Raw genomic sequence first — 18,854 nt, 5'->3', positions numbered from 1 at the left:
AAAAGTCACTTTTGGCCCCATAATTGACAAACTAGACACTTAAATCCAATGACACTTTAAAGCAATGAACCCTTTCAGTGTTCAAATAGTTTAGCCTTTTTCCTCCCTTGATTGTTTTAAACTTGTTAAATTTAGCACTTTCCCTCTTTCAAATTTAGAAGATGTACGAAACCGTGTCATCATCACCGAAATAACCCATGCACGCGGAGATAAAATAATGACCAATATATATTGTACCCGGAAAAGTTACTGCAAAATTACGAAACGAAGCTTCATTCATATTACACAACATTCGCAATACACGCGCACACTGCTATTCACCGAGCGTAACGCATTCACGCGCGCAACAGCAGCATGAGAATTATGTATTCGAAGCGTGACGTCACCAGCCAATGAGATCATTTGTTGTTTTGGTTAGAGGAGACGCCCACAAACATTTTCTCCTCTCCAACTCCATCCAATGTACTAAGTACTAAGTTCAGTCCAGTCGCTCAGTCAGGAATAAACTGCGACTCGTCGACAGACGAAAAATGTCAGATGAAGACTCCCCTTCGGAATCGACCTCGGACGCTCAAGTGTCCACCCCTGGGCCGTCGTCAGGGTGCAAGAAGGGACCCGAAATGAACTACGAAAAGCGTCGGCTCGAGACATTCCAATCGTGGCCCCCGAACGCGGCCGTGGACTGCGGAAAGATCGCCAAGGCTGGCTTCTACTACACGGGCAACGAGCTCGAGGTGCAGTGTTTCAGCTGCAACAGGACTCTTTCCAACTGGGAATACAATGACCAGGTACACGTGTAAAAAAAGCTTGCTGGCGTCAGGGTGTGAGTGAATCATTGCTCAATGTTTAAAAGTCGTTGCGTTGCGCACGTGAATTGGGGGAGGAAAAATTCCAAAGGGGATTAGAAATCGACAACAAAGGTGATTCGTGCTTCTCTCAGCATTCCTGCGCTTTGCTCCGAAGATAAAGGTTGTTGCCTGCATGCTTTATGCTTTAACGAATTTTCCTGTTTTTATTTTTAACCAATGCGAAAAAGGGGAGCAAGCGCCCCACTTCCGACCCAAGGTTTTCTCTCGTTTAACAAGAAACTATTTTTATTATTATGTTCCCAGGTGATGGTGAAGCACAGAGCCCTGAATCCGGAGTGTCCCTTTGTGATAAATCCATTGGAGTGTGGGAACGTTCCGATTCTGCGGCGGGAGTCTTCAGCAGGGTTTTCGCAGGCCCAGGTGGACTATCGAATCGAGTCCGAGAGGCTCGCGTCCTACCGAGGGTGGTCGTCGCCGCACGTCACGCCTGAGGCGCTCGCCAGAAACGGACTGTACTACCTCAGAGAAGGAGATAAGGTATTGCACATTTATGTATTTGCTTACTTAGCTGCGTAGATTTTACTATGGAAATTTATTTGTTGTTTCTCTTATCTTAACTTACTTTGGGACGGAGAGTCTAAATATTAAAACGTCATGTAATTATTTCAAAAAAATTGATCGTTTTTTTACCAAACAATTTAATGAACAAATTAAAATTAGGCGTATTATGGATTTTCGTAAAGTTTTGCTTGTCTCAAAAATTTTTCTCGGGGTTATTGTTTACTAACAATCAGTTAAAATATTGTAAGTCTTACATACTAGAATGATTGTGAAATTTAGTGTCGAAATCGGTGTTTGTTGCAACTATCGTGAATCGAAAATCGAAATACATTGTTGGATTAGTTAATCTCCTGACTAAAAAGTCAAACTGGATTTAAAATAGCAACTGAAATCGTTTCCTTTTAATATACATGGTGAATTGATAATTCTTGTGATTAGACCAAGTTTGTTATTTTTACCGTTTCATTTTTTCTTTCCTTATTAATTTCTAATTTTGTCCTTTTCTAATCATGGAAAAGTGAAATTCGTCCTGGTCCCGGTAAAATTGCGCAACGTTCAACAAACACCCAAATTTTCACTGTCGAATTGATTGTTAACCTTTTCTTGCAACAAGGAAGTTCGCGTTTGGTTGTTGAAAGTTGCGCAATTTTACCGGGACCAAGACGAAATCCTGCATTTCAACATTCCACAGACTTCTGTATAAAATACTCTTTTCTGAAAAAATTAACACGCCAGTTTTTTCGCTTTTGTAATAAACACGATTTTTTGTTTAATTATTTTTATGTGTTATATTTAATTTGACCCTCTTGATTTTATTAAATTTTTGCCATTTTTTGTCCCGCTACCCACTGCTTGTACACCCTCCTGATGGTTTGAGGACTGCAAGAATTGAGCAGGCAATGAGAATTTTAGAGCAAAATAAAATTTAATGATATATTTTAATAGTTTAACTGCTGATTAAAGTAAAAAAAACATCTTTTCATAAATTTTTCTCTCTCCTATTCATTTCAGGTGGCTTGTGCCTTTTGCTCGGTACAGATTTACAACTGGAAAGCGGGTGACGATCCAATTCGGGAGCACCGGGGATTCAGTCCAAATTGTCCACTGTTGATGGGCTACATGGTTGGCAACGTTCCTCTTGACGAAACGGGCAGTGGTGTCCTGATTGACCACGGCGAGGACGACGACAATTACGAAATCGTATCTACCTCCTCTGACGATGACGACGACGAAGAAGGCGGAGACGTGTACGGCATTAGAAACCCACCAGGCCAACTGATCATCCACCCTTTTTCAGGTTTGTTTTCTTGTGAATGAGAATGAGCGTGGGGCTGAATTAATATATGCGCTCACAATTATTTTTAAATGCGCATTTAGAGTTGAGAAATATTGAGATAGTGTCAGCCGCGAGATTTATGGTGGCGGCTTAGCTGATTTTTTTTGCACGGTGGCTGCTGGCGCGGCTGACAATATTTTAAATGTGAGGATTTATTGTGCTTAACGGTCTAAAGGGCCGGAGGACATTGTTTGGAATTTTGGCCCCTATTCATTGGCGGCTGGCGCTGCTTAGCCAATTTCACAGCGGCTGGCGGCTGCCTACATGTCCTAAAATTTGCCGGCTAGTTAGATTATTTGAATTTAGGTCTACATCACAGCTAAATTCATTCAAATATCTAAACTATTTAAGAAATTCTGAGGATTGGTATTTTCTATGATATTCAGGAATTGTTTTCAAATGAGTGAATTCCGCTTGAATCTGAAACGATTTATGCAATTTTAGGAATTTTGTCCTGATCACCCTTGAAATTCCTCAAAACCTAAAATTCGATCAAATTGACCAGTTGCATAAACCCTTCGTTATTGAAGCCGCCAACAGATGGCGCAACCACAGACTTTCTTAAAATTTTGTTTTAAGCGGTTTTAAGGCATTTCCGCTGCGATTTCAGACTCAATCTAGCTATTTTGCTTTTTTTTTAATTAATTTGTTAATTTTTGACGTTCTGAAAACCAAAATCGGTTCAGCCATTCGCCGTAGAAACGTTGGAAAAGATTTTTTTATTTCAAAAAATAGTTTTTCACGATTTTACGGCGATTGGCCGAACCGATTTTGGTTTTCAGCACGTCAAAAATTAGCAAATTAATTGAAGAATGCACAGTAGCTAGATTGAGTCTTAAATCGTAGTGGAAGTGCCTAAAAATCGAAAGTCTACGGTGGCGCCATCTGTTGGCAGCTTCGAACACTTAGGGTTTATGCAACTGGTGAATTCGTTAATTTTTCTGGTGATTTATTTCTTTCTTCGATAAATCTAATTTGTGCAGATAATTTTTATTCCGTTTGAAAACTGTTAAATCCTAAAAGATATGAATTATTAATTAATTATTTAACATCACTTTTTGCAACTTTCAGTCAATGAAACAATAACTTAAATATTAGGCATATTTAATAAGTTCTGTAATTTATATTGATTCGTCATTTCTACACATCAATCGTATTGCCGGAAAAGGTTGAGTTTTTACTGTTCAAATAATGTACAATGATTTAATGTGTATAATTATTAATTAATCAATTTTGCTGATGTGAGAAAATGCAAAAAGTGCGCCCATGTAGCCTCGCACAAACACGTGGCGAGCTAATTTCTGGAGCTGATGCTGTCCACTTTGTTCTCTTTTTCTAATGCTATTGATACACAGCTCTTTTCATTTCAAATGCTCAAATTCAAGGTCAGTTGCTGGGGCGTTTATTTATTGCACAGTAAAAACTTGAGTTGACGCTACCTGTTCTGGTGATAATTTCAACATCGGGGTTGGACAAATAACAACCCCGAACAACAATTACTCTTCTTAAAACCTTTGTCAAGGGGCCCATTGTAATCAATATACCATGAAGACTTTTTGTACCCTCCCTCCCTTAGGAGACCTCCCCTTCCTCTATTTCGCAAGAAAATTATTTCTCATGCCGAAGCGTACCTAAAATTCAGTACTTTTATTTCACAATTTGTGTTGCAATGCGATGTTGTAATGCGTATTGGTCTATTGCTACAAGAAATCCAGGCTGATTTATGAGATCTATGACAAATAATGCTTGTTTATTCTCACCAAAAAAAATTACATACATGTTAAAAAATCAATTTGTCAAAAATTAAAAATAGATAAATATGATTGATATCTCTGACACTGAAAAATCTTATTTTTGAACATAGGTCCTGATGAGTTGTCGCCTGTAAACATGGACAATGTTGAGCTCTCCAACAATCCGAGGTTTGGCGCTGTGGCCCACCGGCCGCCCATCCACCCGAACTACCAGACCGTGCAAGCGAGGCTGGCTTCGTTCTCTGGCTGGCCCAGGGCGACGCCCACGCCAGATGCCTTGGCAGCTGCAGGATTCTTTTACCAAGGTGAGGGCTTTTAATGTATCCGATTGACAATGAGGGAAATTTTCTATTAAAATTTAATAGTTTTTTTTAACTATTGCATTTCTGCAGTCAGATTTATCGAAATAAATAATTCACCAGAAAAATTAACGAATTTGATCGAATTTTAGGTTTTGAGGAGAGTTCAAGGGTGATCAGGATTATATTAAAATGCGCACTAAAATCCTAAAATTGCATTATTCGTTTCCGATTCATGCGGAATTTACTCATTTGAAAACAATTCCTGAACATCAGACACAATACCTGGCATTCAATTCTCAAAATTTCTAAAATAGTTTAGATATTTGTATGAATTTAGTTGTTTATTTTTATGAGACGAGGGTTATAAAAAATCTAAACAGGATGCATCTGATCAGTGATCCAACAACCTACAAATTTATACCACTTTATAATAAAAACGGTTATGAGCGTGATGATTTTAGTCTTTATCGGTGATTTTTTTTATAAATTTACTAGATTTTTAATCAGACAATTTCTTGGCAAATTTAATTGTTCTTTGGACTGTTAAACAGAATCAAATAAATTAATATTGCTTTGGGTCAGCAATGAATCTGATAGCTCATTTGTTGGTCTGGAAACCTCGTCTAAATTTCACAGAAACTAGAAACCGCCACCGCGGATTACTGTTGCTCAATGTGGGAAAATCGTGTTCGCGGTTAACAAGGAAAAAGCGAAAGAAATAGATTTGATTCAAACTTGACTCTATCGAAGGTATATCAGGTGACTTGGGTATTTTGTTTTCTTATTGCGCAGTAGTGATCGCACTAGTTGTTTTCAATTAAACAAAACTGTTTGTCAAATAAAAATACGTTTATTGTTTACAATCATGAGCGTGACCAACAAATACTTGTACAGGAATTGTTTTTTATTTTAAAGAGAAAATTCCTGTTTTAGTTTACAACATGTTCAATTATGCTCTCAATCGAAGCATGAAAAGCTTTAGTTTGTCACAAAATTATGTTGATTATGAATCGCTTTAGGAATAACTTGTTTAAATAAATATCAACAAATTTACTAAGTTGCTGCAATCTGTGAATTTTTAAGTCGGTCTATCTGTTTAAAATATAAATACTTGGATTTATAGTTAGAACGCGCATATTATTCTAAATTTTATTTTAAAAAACAATATTGAAATTGGCGAAAAGTATCAATTTTTATTGCTTTGTGTCATATATAATGCGGTCAATAATGGTATTCACTTGGAACAAAATATATTCAGTGCACTTGATAATTTTAAACAAATTATATTTTTCAAGCAGCTTTTCATGTAATTTTAAAATTATTGAATGAGCTGGTGAAAATTGAGATTTAACGACTTTTCCTTTTTTAGTTTTCAATTTGAAATTTACGATATCGGGCCTCAAACCTTTATTTTCTCTTAATTTGTGATTGTGTCTTTATTAATTTGTTGTCTCTGCAATCAGAACCTAAGCTTATTGCAAGTTTGACGAAAATATATTGGAATAAAGTTGACTGGAAGTGAATTTTTTCTAATCAGTTGTTATTTCTGTTGAGGTTTTGACTTCTAAAAAGCATGGAGAAATTTCAGTTATAATTAAGTTTGGGTGAAATTGAAATTAATTACCAGAGAAATCAACTGAATTTAACTGTGAACAACTCCTAAAAAAATGAACAGATTGCTAGAAAAAAATTAGTGAAACAGTTAAAGATCGTCTGAATTGTTTCCAAAACCATCTAGAAATTTTCTCTAACTAAAATAAAAGCGTCATAAAATCTGACATGGATCTAAGTAAAATAGATAATATTTTAACCTTTTATTTATTTATTTATAAAGTTTTATATAATCCAATGTTACCCCAAAATAGTTCATCTTTAAAAATTCAATAAATAATATTTCTTAATTAATTTAACTCATTTTAATAACTATATTTTGGATAATCACGGAATCATGCAGAAAACCTTTAAATTTTAGTTCATCTTTGCCTATTGAAAAATTGGTGAGCTATAACTAATATGCAAAGAAAATTAACCATATGATAGCAAAACTATCCAACAAATTAGAGGCCGAATCTAACCGCCAATAGCGAATTCTGATTCAGGCATGAACGATCACGCGAGCTGCTTCCACTGCAACGGCGGCCTGCACAACTGGGACCCGATGGACGACCCGTGGATGGAGCACGCCCGCTGGTTCTCGCTGTGCCCCTACATTAACATCACCAAGGGGCAGGACTACGTGAAGGAGATGGTGCGCAACAAGCCTCCGATTATATCCGTCGCCGAACTAAACCTCCAGCCACCACCACCTCCTGCCAACGGTGGCGTACAGCCAGAAAACCAGCCTGAGGAGTCGAGGAATAACGTTGCGGAGGAGGAGCAGGAGGAGGAACAGGAGAACGGACAAGCTGAGAGGGAGAACGAGGAGGTGGTTGGAGCCGCCGCCACTGCCGCGGCCCTAGAGGAAGAAGGCGTGCGCGCGAATGACGAAGACACTGAGACTGAAGCCAAAAATGCTGAAAACTGCGAGGCGAGGTAGATGATCATTCCATTTCTTGGGAAATTTGGTCGCATTTTTTCTTTGCCAACTGGTTTATTCCCCGGTGGAGTACTAGACCATAATGAGGTTCTTTTTATTGAAGTGATTATCAAATTTGATAACATTTTCGTACTGACAACATTCCTCAAGCTCAATTCTAAGTTAAATAATCAAATTATTTTGATAGAATGATTTCCTAGCAATAATTTAGTGAATAATTTAATGTGCCAGTGCCCAGAATTAAAAAATTTCTGGGTGTTTCAAAACCCTGATTTTATTTGTAAAAATGTGAAGTTTAAACTATTAAATTCTATTTTGTTTGCAATAGGAGCCAGAAACTGTTCTATGGCTAATATTTTGCACTTTTTTCCTGACTTTAAATTCAATCCTGCTGTTGTACATTTAATATATATATGCAGGAATGAAAAAACTGTAAAGACAAAACGAGGAAAAAGACAAGTTTTGATTAAATTTCTAATCAATGGGAAAAAACTTAATTATCAGCGCCAGTTTAAGCATATAAACTGAGTGAAATTCTCACAAGTCAACTCTCAGGATGTAAATTTTTGGTTTGTGGTGAATTTATTAATTTTGAACACTTTTAAATGATGAAAAAGTTTCAAATTTTATGGTTTTCTCGAGTTATGGCCAGATAGGAACCAAATTTCCTATGAGGTCGTGAAATTAAAGCATTTCTAAATAAAATTTGGTTTGCCAGTTTTAGTTCATTTAGCATGTTTTTAGGTATAAAATTTTTGTACGAGAAAAATGACCTGCTACATCAAATTGATTTACTGAAAAATACAGAGTTTTGTTTGGCAAAATCGATATCAGCTAGTTTAAGCCTTTTAAAGCCAGGTTTTGTTTGATTGTGATGATATTTTCTGTGGTAATATTTCTTAAATTTAAGATGACTGTTGGTCATGTAGCTCCATTTTAGTTTGATCAGAGGAAACAAACTAAATTATCAGATTTTCAGTCAACATACATTTTTGGATCATATGAAATTTCATGAGCTTTCAGAATATGTTTTGATTTTTTTTCGACGGCTAATTATTATAAACGTCCAAATCCCAGGACAAACTTTCCAGAATGTCAAAAATTACCCGCACACATCGATTTTTCTCATCAAACATGGTCTTTTTATCTAAATTTAGAAAAAATTGGATTTTAAATCAAATTTTAATACGGTTGCATACTTCAAAGTCCCATTAACTGCTTAATTTGTCAAATTGAAGAACAAATTCCCTCCAGTTTGATTCTCGTCATGAAAACCGACACAAATTTCACCAAAAACCAAAACATCACATAATTGTCCCTGTAGAGTTTCCTTGTAACTTTTTTAAGAGTCATTCCAAAATGGTTATTTTATTTACTCTCCATCATTAATTAATCAAATCGTTACTCCCAATGTTGAAATTAGTCATTATACAAATTGTTTCTTTTTGTTGGCATCTAGTCAAATTAAAAAAAAAACATTTTCGCCTCATCTTCTGTCAAGAAATCATAAATATTTGGCAAGCGACAAAATTTCTCAAGTCTGTTTGATTGGATTCAATTAAATTCATTGATATCTGACGAGAAAACATTTAGCCACAGAGACAGAGACAAAGAAGAAACGCGCGAACCGCCTACGAAGGACGAAGAAGAACCGAAGGAAACAGGTACCTATTAAAATGATTGCAATTTCCTCTCAAGTCTTAAATAAATGATTGCAGAAGTGGACAAGTCGACCACGAACGAAGCCCACTTGTGCAAAGTGTGCCTGGATGAAGATGTCGGTGTGGTTTTCCTGCCGTGCGGACACCTGGTCACTTGCGTTCAGTGCGCTCCGAATCTGAGCCTCTGTCCGGTCTGCCGGAAGGAAATCAAAGCCTCTGTTAGAACTTACTTCTCGTAAAGCCTCTGTCAGAAGGGTTCCGAATTTTCCCCTCCCGAATTTTCCCCACTTGGTTTTTCTCGGTTTTAACCAGGCCAAAAAAGCCAAATAAAATTTTACCCAAGGCTCCCATATTTTCAGTATCAAAAATATAAAAATTGTGTTTTTTAGCCGTTTTTAACGCTAATAAAGGTTCTGAAGTTTTGCGCGTTGCAAAATTGGCCAGCCCTGGGGTATGGGGAGTAAATTTCTTCGTTTCTTAAAAAATGCAGTGAAAAGAAAATCTGAAAAACCCATATTACCCCCAATAAAAATGTAAAATGTAAAAAACCCGGGTTTTTCGGAACCCTGTCTGTCAGAAAAATCCAAAGAATGTCGACTGAATTTTTGAGTTTGCTACACTGTTTAGTTTTAAATGTACGAGTCAATTACATCATTCCTTTCATTTTGTATTCTTTTTTCCACTTTAGCGTCTTTTTAAGTGCTCAAGCCATACCTCATTTAATCCAGGTCTAAGCACAATATTTATTATTTCTTATCTTTGCGTGAATTACTAATTACAGTGTGATAATGGATGAGATTAGGTGAAGAATATACATAGGTTGAATGCCGTAATAATTTAAATTATTCTGGGTTAATCTAGTCACGGATCTCGCTACAATTGCATTGAACCTGAGTTAATACAAAGCAGGCTAGTGGCCTCATTATCATTCGAATGCAGTGCCAAAATATTATTGTATCTGCATTCTGCCTTAATTTTGCATATATAAATTGAAAAAGGACGAACAGTTCTTGGGTTTGCTTAATTTTTACCGTCAGAAACGAGAGGGATTTAGATATTTAGATCCTAGAATTTGTGTAGCTTCAAGAAAGTGTTTAAATAATGCTTTTTGTGTATTTAATTTTAAATTAGTTTTACAAAAACCCTTCTGGATGCAACTTTTAAAATTAATATTTATATTGCTTGAATTGCTTGTAAGGAATCAAGCGGAAATAAACTTTTCATTAATACTGCATAGATTTTGCTTTTCATTTAGAAAATAGAACCTGCACAATAAAAAATACAAAGAAAATATTAAAATTCGTATTCAGTTTTGGTCTAAGATGTAATGAATTTTTCTAATCCATGTATTTTATGCACCTTTCAAAGTCTTGTAGAATTTTCAAAATGTAGATCTATCAAAAAATGTTTAATTTTAAAAAAAATCTTAGAATTTATATACAAGTTTAAAACAGATTTTATGAATTATCCGAAGATCAAAATAATTTTTATGAATGTATTTTGTTGACTGCGCAAGGGACTACACTTTACCCACTTTACACACATAATAAAATTATATCTCATTGGAACGCGCATGATCGTAAAAAGGGGGTGTGGCAGTCCGAACGAAAACAACACGAGTCTATAACCTGCCGGCTGCAGCAGGGTTTTACACCACTCAGATTTTCTTTTAGAGGGTTGGAAAAGAAATAATATTAAAAAAATGAGTTGGTTTGAACGATTCCTTGCGCCGAGGGACGATGCGGATGCTCCTGCGGAATCAAAGACTCTGAAAAACCAGCTGGAATCGTACGTGAAAGAGAGAGGCTCACTCACCCCGAAAGAACGATTGTACACCATGTATAGTGTTGAGTAAGCTTTGGAATTCTTTGAAATAAAGAAATAACGAAATTATTTAATGGACGTTTTAAACAGTGAATTCGGAAACTACAGCCCTGAACTTACCTCAATCATCGATTTGTCGCTCGCTAGTTTCTTCGGTGGTGCCGTTGTTGGAGGATTTATTCACTCTAGGGCTGCCTACATTTTTTGGATGGAAAATAACAAGGCCACGGCCTTCGTTGATAACGTAGCAGCTCAAGTATGAGAATATATTATTCACTAATAAATATAAAAATTATTCGTTGCCTTCTATTTTTAGAGAAGTATCCAGGATGCCATCGTGAAAGGAATGTACAAGGGTGGAATTATGTGGGGCTGGAGAACAGCTGCCTTTTGCGGCATGTACCAGTAAGGATTTATTTTAATATATTGGTGACACTTGATAATATTTTTTGATATTAGGGCTGTTGCGACAACGGCGGCAGTCTATCGAGGAAAATTCGGCATTATCGAGCACACGCTTGGCGGCTGTGCAGCTGGAGCGCTGTACAAAGTCAATCTGGGTCTGAGAGGCATTACTGTAGGCTGCATTTTAGGTAACTTGAGCCTAGTATACATATGTTTATTATGTGTAAAAATAATTTTCTAATCTTACAATTCGTCCTGGTCCCGGCAAAATTGCGCAACGTTCAACAAACACCCAAATTTTCATTGTCGAATTGATTGTTGACCTTTTCTTGCAACAAGGAAATTCGCGTTTGGTTGTTGAAAGTTGCGCAATTTTACCGGGACCAGGACGAATTCATTGTTCTTCAATTTCTTTTTGTTTCTGGTTATTCTAGCAGAAATTTGAGCCATTAAATTACTTAACCATTTCATGTTAACCTATGAGCCTCCCAAATCACATAAATTATTTTGAGTTAAATAAAAGCTCCTTTATTTAAATAAAATACTATATTTTTCCTAACTGATTGAAATTTTTTCCAGGCGGTGTTTTAGGGACAATGGCAGGAGCTTGCTCGTCTGTTGTCTGTTATTTTACTGGCACTGATCTAGATCACGTAAGATACTATCAGCACCAGTGGAAATTAAGAGAGGAAGAGTGAGTATTATCTGTCTATTATTCCCCAAATCAACACTGATCTTGTCAATCTAGGAAAAAGCGGGAAAAAATCAAGATGGACTCTGGAGCAACCGACCGTTTGAAAGGCGAACTTGCAAAGAACTTTTCACCCTAGCGGAAAAATTAGTTGTGACTGAGCAGAGGAATATAAGGAATAATAATTGATATAAAATTTATCAACAATAATAGCGTTTTTTTAATACCTTCATTAATTGCGACACGTATAAATATTTCTAGGCAAGATTTCTAGAACAACCACAGGGGCGTAAAATTTAAATACTTAAAAATTTTAAATAAAAAAGTAAAAAACGACGCTTGTTTAATCACTGGTCTGCCTGGACTGGCTTCGTGATGCGCTTGGCGCCGCGATTAGGAGGACCTTTAGGCTTGTCAAACTTTGGCCGGTGCAGGTTCTTCTTCGGGTGAAGCTCGTCCTGCAGAAATTCTTGTGTCAGCTCGTCACCACTATCGATTTCAAGCTGGAAAATGAATTGTAATCATAGTTTGATCAATTAATTAAACCATAGGCCGGATTGTTGCATTGAAATTTTTTAAATATTGAATATTTTTGTTTTTTGCCCAATTATTTTAAACTTAATATTATTTTCTGTAGAAAAAATGGTCTAAATTCTATAAAACGGTATATTTGCAAAGAAGAATTAATTAATTTTAATTTTAAGTACCTTCTTAGCTATAGCCACTCCGAAATGGTTTTCAATGACATCAAGCAACGGAGCTTTGCAGCTTGAGTATAGCATTCTCTCCTTGATCGAACAATTATATCCAGGCATGGAGTAAATGAACACTGCAATGAACAAAATTATAAATATTCCGGTTTGTATCTTTCTTGGTTTGTAAAAATACCATTGCTTTCCATGTAGTCGCCTTCGTGGGTGTGCTTGAAGTTGAAAATGTGGTACCTGGCGGCGTCGGTCGGAACTTGATTCGGAAGCTGAGCAACGGACAATGTATTTGTGTCATCCAGGTGAATCTCTTCCTTTTCGAGATCTGAAGCAATAAAAATTGCATCAAAATTTGAGCTGGACTGTCGTCAAAATTAATTTAATTCTGTTTTATAAAAATGGAACCATCGTTTCAATTAAAAATTTAAAAAATAATAAAATAGAAACGAAGGGAAAAGAAAAGCTTAATATTTCATAGGTTACTTTTTATTAATGTATGTTAAAAATAAGGCCTCCAGACGGGCGCTTTGCGTCAGTCCTTTTGGCAAGTTTCCGTCGATGCGGCGAAATGACCAAATTAAGACTCAAATAGAAGCGACGGCGCTGGCAAAACCGCAAAAAAGTATAACGGTCATAAAGCTAACAAGAGTGGTTGTATTTTATTTTAAAACCACTTACTAACTACTGTTGACTAATGTTTTAGGATAGGATTGAGCAACGTTAACTTGGTATTTCTTAATAAATCTTTAAAAATCGGATTGTTCCTGAAAATATCAATTTTTTGACAGTTAAAATTTTATTATTCAAGTTCAAGACGAATTTGTCTTCTGAATTATTTTTAGAATTTACACCAATATCTTCAGCATACCCTTGATATCTCAAAATATATTTTAAATATAATTTATAAAAATATTACCGATTCTTAGTCTAAGGTAGTTGTATTTCCCCTCAGCGAGTAGCAGAATGGCCTTTTTTGCGCCGTCCGAGACAGGAAAGGCGACCGACTGCAAGGTCTGCTGTCGAGCGTTGACGCCCTCCGTGGACGTGCCCTCGTACTTCTTCAACTCAGCCAACTCCTCCTCCCTAAACGTAAGGGGTGCTGGAGCTTTGCTGCTGATCCTGTGGTTTTTGAAGCCCTGCAGCGACACGTCCTCCTTGCACGTGCTGAACAGCTCTTCGGTGATCTGACTGCCACCAAACTCGAGCTTCAGGGTCGCTTTCGTTGACGCGTACAGCATCTTTTGCCTCACCGGCGAGTCCTCCGGCGACCAGCTGATCATGACCCAGTCATAGTTTGACCCTGTCTTTGTATCCAGTCTGCAGAAAATGAAAAGAATAATTATTGTTCAAATAATAATTTACTAATAGAATAAACCAAGACAGTTGTTTAAATTATAATTAGATAGGAAAGAAATATAAACACTATTTCAAAGCAATTAAGTTTGTTTAGGTAACAATTATTCGAGTTTTTACCTGTAGAGCAAGTAGCATGGCTGCTGTTCCTTGACGAGTGGCAACACACTTGAGTCATAATCCTGCTCCCAGGTGCCTCTACTCTTTTTGTGATCAGCCAACACAAGCTCTTCTGCAAATTTATTCGATAAATATTAGCAGATAATATCAGTGTTAAAAACGACCTACCATTTTCTATCGAGACTTTGAAAATCCTAACCTTTCCATCGCGGCATTTTCCGAAAAACTGCTTCAAATCGTTATTAGCTGTGAAAGAGAAAATAATATGACATAAAATCATCAAAGCTCGTGCTTTTATTGAGAAGCCCGTCAAAAAGAAAAATATAAACAACGCCTCCACATCCACATTGGCTTCATGCAAATCTCACGTCAAAATTCCGAATTTTCCTCGAAATGAATGAATTAAAGTTTAAAAATTTCACCTTTGATTCCAGTTTGATGAGACATGGTTCATTAACGTGATTCCTTCCCTAATTAACGGACAAAGGGAGAAAACTCGGTCCACAAGCCTTTATGTCGATTTGTTATCTCGACTTCCTGCCCCGCCCCTCTGCCGCCAGCTGGTGCACGAGAGAAAAGTCCTCGTCGAAGCCTCCGCGGTGCCAAGAGGCACGTGATTGGCCGATCCGTAGAAAAGGCAGGTGTCAAGCGCCAATCGGCGCTGTTCACACCTCTAGCGACGAGTGCTGACACCTTTTGCGGCATTTTGCTCCTTGCCAAAAAGATTGGCTCAGCGAATTAGACACAGAAAGTCAAACACGGAATTTACCTCGAAGTTTGAAGCGTTTTTCCTGTTCAGCCAGTGCCGGCGCTGTATCGATTTAACCGGGCCGCCAGAGACTTTTGTTTTAATAGTCCTTGAATGGGGTTTGTCGAGAGAATGAGCAGTCACGATCCGAAAGCCTGTGTAGGCATTTCGCTCGCCACAAGTGTCATGCCGGTTGCATACTAATGTCACGCCAGGCGTTGAATTTTATTGTCATCCACGGGTAAAAGCGGCCGTGTGCAAATGTAATTCTCCCTTTACGCTTTACGTCCCCCGCTTCATTAAAATATTGATTGTGCAATGTGCAGGGCTATTAGATTTACATAGACGATCGACTGACAATGAGTGAGCTTCCAATCATTGCAGGAGCATGAGAATGCATTTTAAGCCAATTGAAATCGTCAATTCTCGCGATCCTCCAAATTGTTTGGTTCTTTTTCTGAAGTCAAAGGTATTTAACCCGTTAAAAATTGATATTTAAAAAAAGACAATGCAGCTCAAGCATTTTATTTCCCCTTTTCATTCCCAAGAAAATAAATTACATGAAAAAATGCTTAATATTTTTCTAATACATATAATTATGTATCTATTTAATTTTAAAATATTTGTACCAGACTCAATCTAGCTATTTTGCTTTTTTTAATTAATTTGATAATTTTTGACGTGCTGAAAACCAAAATCGGTTCAGCCATTCGCCGTAGAAACGTTGGAAAAGATTTTTTTATTTAAAAAAATAGTTTTTCACGATTCTACGGCGATTGGTTGAACCGATTTTGGTTTTCAGCACGTCAAAAATTAGCAAATTAATTGAAGAATGCACAGTAGCTAGATTGAGTCTAAAATCGCAGCGGAAGTGCCTTAAAATCGAAAGTCTACGGTGGCGCCATCTGTTGGCGGCTTTGAACGAACACTTAGGGTTTATGCAAATGGTGAATTGAAAAATTAAAATTTTGACAAAATCTTTCCATGTGTACAAAAACTGAACTTATTCCTTTTTTTGTTCGATTTAAACTATATTATTTATTTCAGACGATATGAAGCTTAAAAATAGTTTAAAATCGCATGATTTGGGCTCATGGTCGTCCCGTCACGATTTTAAACTCAGTAAAAATAGTCGAATGTCTTACAGTCACACTCTCGAAGATTTAACAAAGGTTAAGAAGACTAAAAATAACGGAGAGATAATTGATTTTAAACTGTTCATAATGGAATATTATTTTAAAATCACTTCTTAGGGTATATAAAGTAATTTGGAAAATACTTCTTTCGTGTTGATATTTCGGTGACTAACCGGAAGAAATAATTAATTTTAAATTTTCAAAGCCATAAATTAAAAGACATTGCCTTGCTAGCTATAGAAAAATGGTCCATTGAGTCAATTGTTTGTGGAATTTAGCAACAGTGTGTCTCTAAAATGTGCAGGAATGAAATCGAGACCAAGAAACAGTAAAATTTCTGATTTTTCCAAGTTAAATTAAAAATTAAACGGTTGTAACTGATTTTTTCGCATGATTTTGATTCCTCAGGTCGCGATTTATCAAACGGGTTGCGAATTAAGAGCTGAAGTTCTCTTCTGGTTTAATTAATCCTTATTTTCAATATGGAGACAATGCTCAGATTATCACGCAAACTTTAAAATTTAATATTTAAGGGTATTTTTAAAAAATTAAATAGGATTTTTCAAACTTTTTCTCTGCAGAAATTTCTATAAAAACCTCGTTCTGTGGCCAACAATTTTTATAAACACCGAAAGAAAAGGTTGTTCAGAACAAATTCCACATTTTATGGCTCAAACACATGTGAATAGTGCCGAAAACAACTAAAAACTGTAAAAATCAGCTTGTAAATCGTCTAAAACCAAGTATTTAACAATAAAAAACCAGCTATAAGAGAACAATAGTTGAAATTCCACAGCCCTACAGTTGTTATCCTCTAAAAGCGGCCGTGTGTAAATGTAATTTTCCCGTTTTACGGCCAGATTCATTAAAATATTGATTGGTTGTGTGTGGGCGCGTGGCTAGTATGCAAAAATTACTCGTGCGAGCACATGAATGCACTGCAAAATGAGATATTCAAGCGGTGAGCATCGTAAAATACACGATGCGTAGTCAAAGCGGGAGAGTCTATCTCATCGGCTGCCGGCTCACTTCACGTTGAAAAGATTTTATTGCTTTTTTACACACGCGCGCTCGCTGCAACTATAAAATTCGCGGAGCTGCTCATTTTGAACAATGTTTTACGGCCACTCTGGCGTTCATCATGACGCCATGAGCTTTTAATAATACATCTGCAGGTACACGAAAAGCAGGCGCCTCTCTCTCGCTCGCTCTCTGATCATTGGCGCGCTCGCGACGAGAGAGTCGCGCGCGCTGCCACGCCACGAGCAGCGAAAACGTGATAAATTGCCTCCCTTTGCTGAAGTATATTATATATTGTTTCGCGAGACGCGCGCGTTAATTTATTTTCCTGCTTCTCGTGCGCGGCACTAAAATTTTATTCGCCTGCATAAAACAGACGTTGAATATAAAAATAACAGACAAGATATGCATCTTTCTCGTCGCTTTTAGTTGTGTGACGCGACAAGAGGGGGTTGGGGGTGGGGAATTCTCGGAATTCTCCTTCACAAAGTGCCATGCCACAGTGGCAAAATTGACTCTTTTAAGGGTTTGTCGGTGGAAATGGGTTGGAATTTAAGACCATCGGCTAAAAGGAAAGGGTACATTTGGCTCTGTCAGGGGTAAGATCTACGGGGTTATTTCATTAAGGAGTGTTCAAATACTTTTCCTGAGCTTCCAATCGTTGCGGGACCGACCAATAAGTACGAATTACACAACTGAACCATATTAAAACTCGTTTAAAACTATTTAAATAGGCTAAGTGTTCTGGCCTTAAGTGCATATTTTTGTTAGGGAATTTCTTTATAATAAAATTATATTTTTGATCAGTTTTTCAGTCAAAACAGTTTGTTCACATGCGATGGTAAGTATTGTTTTGGAGTTTTTAGAACCAAACAGACTTTTTGTAAACTAAACAGACTTGTTCTCGTTTCCATTTTGTACGAAATTCTTGCCAATTTTTTTGTTTGCATATCTTCGCAACATGAAATAACTCTTGGTCTTGTTCGTTTAGGTGATAATGCAAAAAATTAAAAAGAGCCAAATTCAAGTTCAGGTATAAGATTGAAAAAGGGTTCAATTCATTATCAAAAGAGAAAAAAAATCGCACTTGGTTTTTTTCGTAACAATTTTTCAGTTTAGAAATGTAAACATGTGAACAACTCACAATATTTGTTTCAAGAAGTTTTTTCCATATTTTTTAATACGTGGACCATCGGGGTCCAGATTCGTGCGACGCGCAGATATGGCGTCCGGTGGAGCATGGCGCAAAAAACGGCCACGTGAAAATTCGCCAAAAGAACCAAGTTTTCGTCAATATTGTGACATATTTGCATTACTTGTACTAATTGTGTCTTTTGGATCGTAAAAAAACTCTTGACACTCGAAAGAGAGCTTTTTGTTTCCCACATTCAGATGCCATCTTTGATCTGCGCAGTGCGAACCAATTTTATCGCACATCTGGCTCCCGCTGACGTGGACTTGGTTCCGGTCTTGACATTTCGACAAAAACCTGAGAACAAACAATTTCTCTATGTACTATCTTGGGAAAATTTTTATTGTATTTTTGTTTGTTTTGTAAATGGCGGAACAACGAAAAACTGCAAAGACTTTAAATTATTTCGTACCAGATTTTAAAAGAAATATTAAAAAACGGCAATTAATTTCGCTTTAAATGAAAATCTAGGACCAATATCTCACTGAATTTCGAATTTTACGCCAGTTAGTTCACAATTTACATTTTAAAAGTGAAAAATATTTTTGGCATCTGACTTGGAAGTTGAGCTGCAGTTTGGCACAACGGATTGAAAAAACATTGGCACCAATTTCCAGAGTTTGGCACCGCTTTTCGGTTTTTGCAACAAAAAGCTTCGTTGCATTTACCGAGTCACACTCGACGCTGACCTTTTCGCAA

General features: G+C 36.8%; 4 protein-coding genes across 6 annotated transcripts in view; 2 read left to right on the top strand and 2 right to left on the bottom strand.

The window, feature by feature from the left end:
• Nucleotides 1-18,854, bottom strand: part of Vps35 (Vacuolar protein sorting 35) — a 197,252-nt gene that overhangs the window by 56,857 nt on the left and 121,541 nt on the right. The window lies entirely within an intron of this gene.
• LOC135944320 (baculoviral IAP repeat-containing protein 7-B-like) lies at nt 477-10,195 on the top strand. 2 transcript variants are annotated; one of them, XM_065491169.1, is made up of 7 exons: nt 477-788; nt 1,113-1,346; nt 2,382-2,667; nt 4,571-4,765; nt 6,847-7,294; nt 8,892-8,962; nt 9,017-10,195. In XM_065491169.1, exons 1-7 carry the CDS (start codon nt 531-533, stop codon nt 9,196-9,198), a joined length of 1,674 nt encoding a protein of 557 aa, XP_065347241.1. In that variant the 5' UTR covers nt 477-530; the 3' UTR covers nt 9,199-10,195. The 2 variants fall into 2 exon arrangements, with proteins under 2 accessions (XP_065347241.1, XP_065347242.1); XM_065491170.1 differs by having other exon boundaries at nt 481-788; nt 6,862-7,294.
• On the top strand, nt 10,568-12,089 carry 140up (RPII140-upstream gene protein). Its single transcript, XM_065491174.1, has 6 exons — nt 10,568-10,810; nt 10,874-11,039; nt 11,100-11,188; nt 11,243-11,376; nt 11,768-11,882; nt 11,937-12,089. The coding sequence occupies exons 1-6, from the start codon at nt 10,662-10,664 to the stop codon at nt 12,016-12,018; spliced, it is 735 nt and encodes a 244-aa protein (XP_065347246.1). The 5' UTR covers nt 10,568-10,661; the 3' UTR covers nt 12,019-12,089.
• On the bottom strand, nt 12,076-14,576 carry twf (twinfilin actin binding protein). Its single transcript, XM_065491173.1, has 7 exons — nt 14,482-14,576; nt 14,228-14,305; nt 14,060-14,171; nt 13,503-13,903; nt 12,768-12,911; nt 12,587-12,708; nt 12,076-12,382 (listed from the first exon to the last, which is right to left on the bottom strand). The coding sequence occupies exons 1-7, from the start codon at nt 14,504-14,506 to the stop codon at nt 12,227-12,229; spliced, it is 1,038 nt and encodes a 345-aa protein (XP_065347245.1). The 5' UTR covers nt 14,507-14,576; the 3' UTR covers nt 12,076-12,226.

Source organism: Cloeon dipterum, chromosome 4, assembly GCF_949628265.1.
Source record: "Cloeon dipterum chromosome 4, ieCloDipt1.1, whole genome shotgun sequence".
NCBI lineage: Eukaryota > Metazoa > Arthropoda > Insecta > Ephemeroptera > Baetidae > Cloeon > Cloeon dipterum.
This window is presented reverse-complemented; position numbering and strand designations above follow the sequence as displayed.

Excerpts from the sequence above, each read along its gene's own strand:
- LOC135944320 (XM_065491169.1), top strand. The coding sequence starts at position 531 with ATGTCAGATGAAGACTCCCCTTCGGAATCGACCTCGGACGCTCAAGTG. Across the intron at positions 1,347-2,381 it reads ACCTCAGAGAAGGAGATAAG|GTGGCTTGTGCCTTTTGCTC; the intron begins GTATTGCACATT and ends TATTCATTTCAG. Across the intron at positions 8,963-9,016 it reads AGAAGAACCGAAGGAAACAG|AAGTGGACAAGTCGACCACG; the intron begins GTACCTATTAAA and ends AAATGATTGCAG.
- 140up (XM_065491174.1), top strand. The coding sequence starts at position 10,662 with ATGAGTTGGTTTGAACGATTCCTTGCGCCGAGGGACGATGCGGATGCT. Across the intron at positions 11,189-11,242 it reads GCCTTTTGCGGCATGTACCA|GGCTGTTGCGACAACGGCGG; the intron begins GTAAGGATTTAT and ends TTTTGATATTAG. Across the intron at positions 11,377-11,767 it reads TACTGTAGGCTGCATTTTAG|GCGGTGTTTTAGGGACAATG; the intron begins GTAACTTGAGCC and ends AATTTTTTCCAG.
- twf (XM_065491173.1), bottom strand. The coding sequence starts at position 14,506 with ATGTCTCATCAAACTGGAATCAAAG. Across the intron at positions 14,172-14,227 it reads CAAAGTCTCGATAGAAAATG|AAGAGCTTGTGTTGGCTGAT; the intron begins GTAGGTCGTTTT and ends ATAAATTTGCAG. Across the intron at positions 12,383-12,586 it reads GAGTGGCTATAGCTAAGAAG|CTTGAAATCGATAGTGGTGA; the intron begins GTACTTAAAATT and ends TTCATTTTCCAG.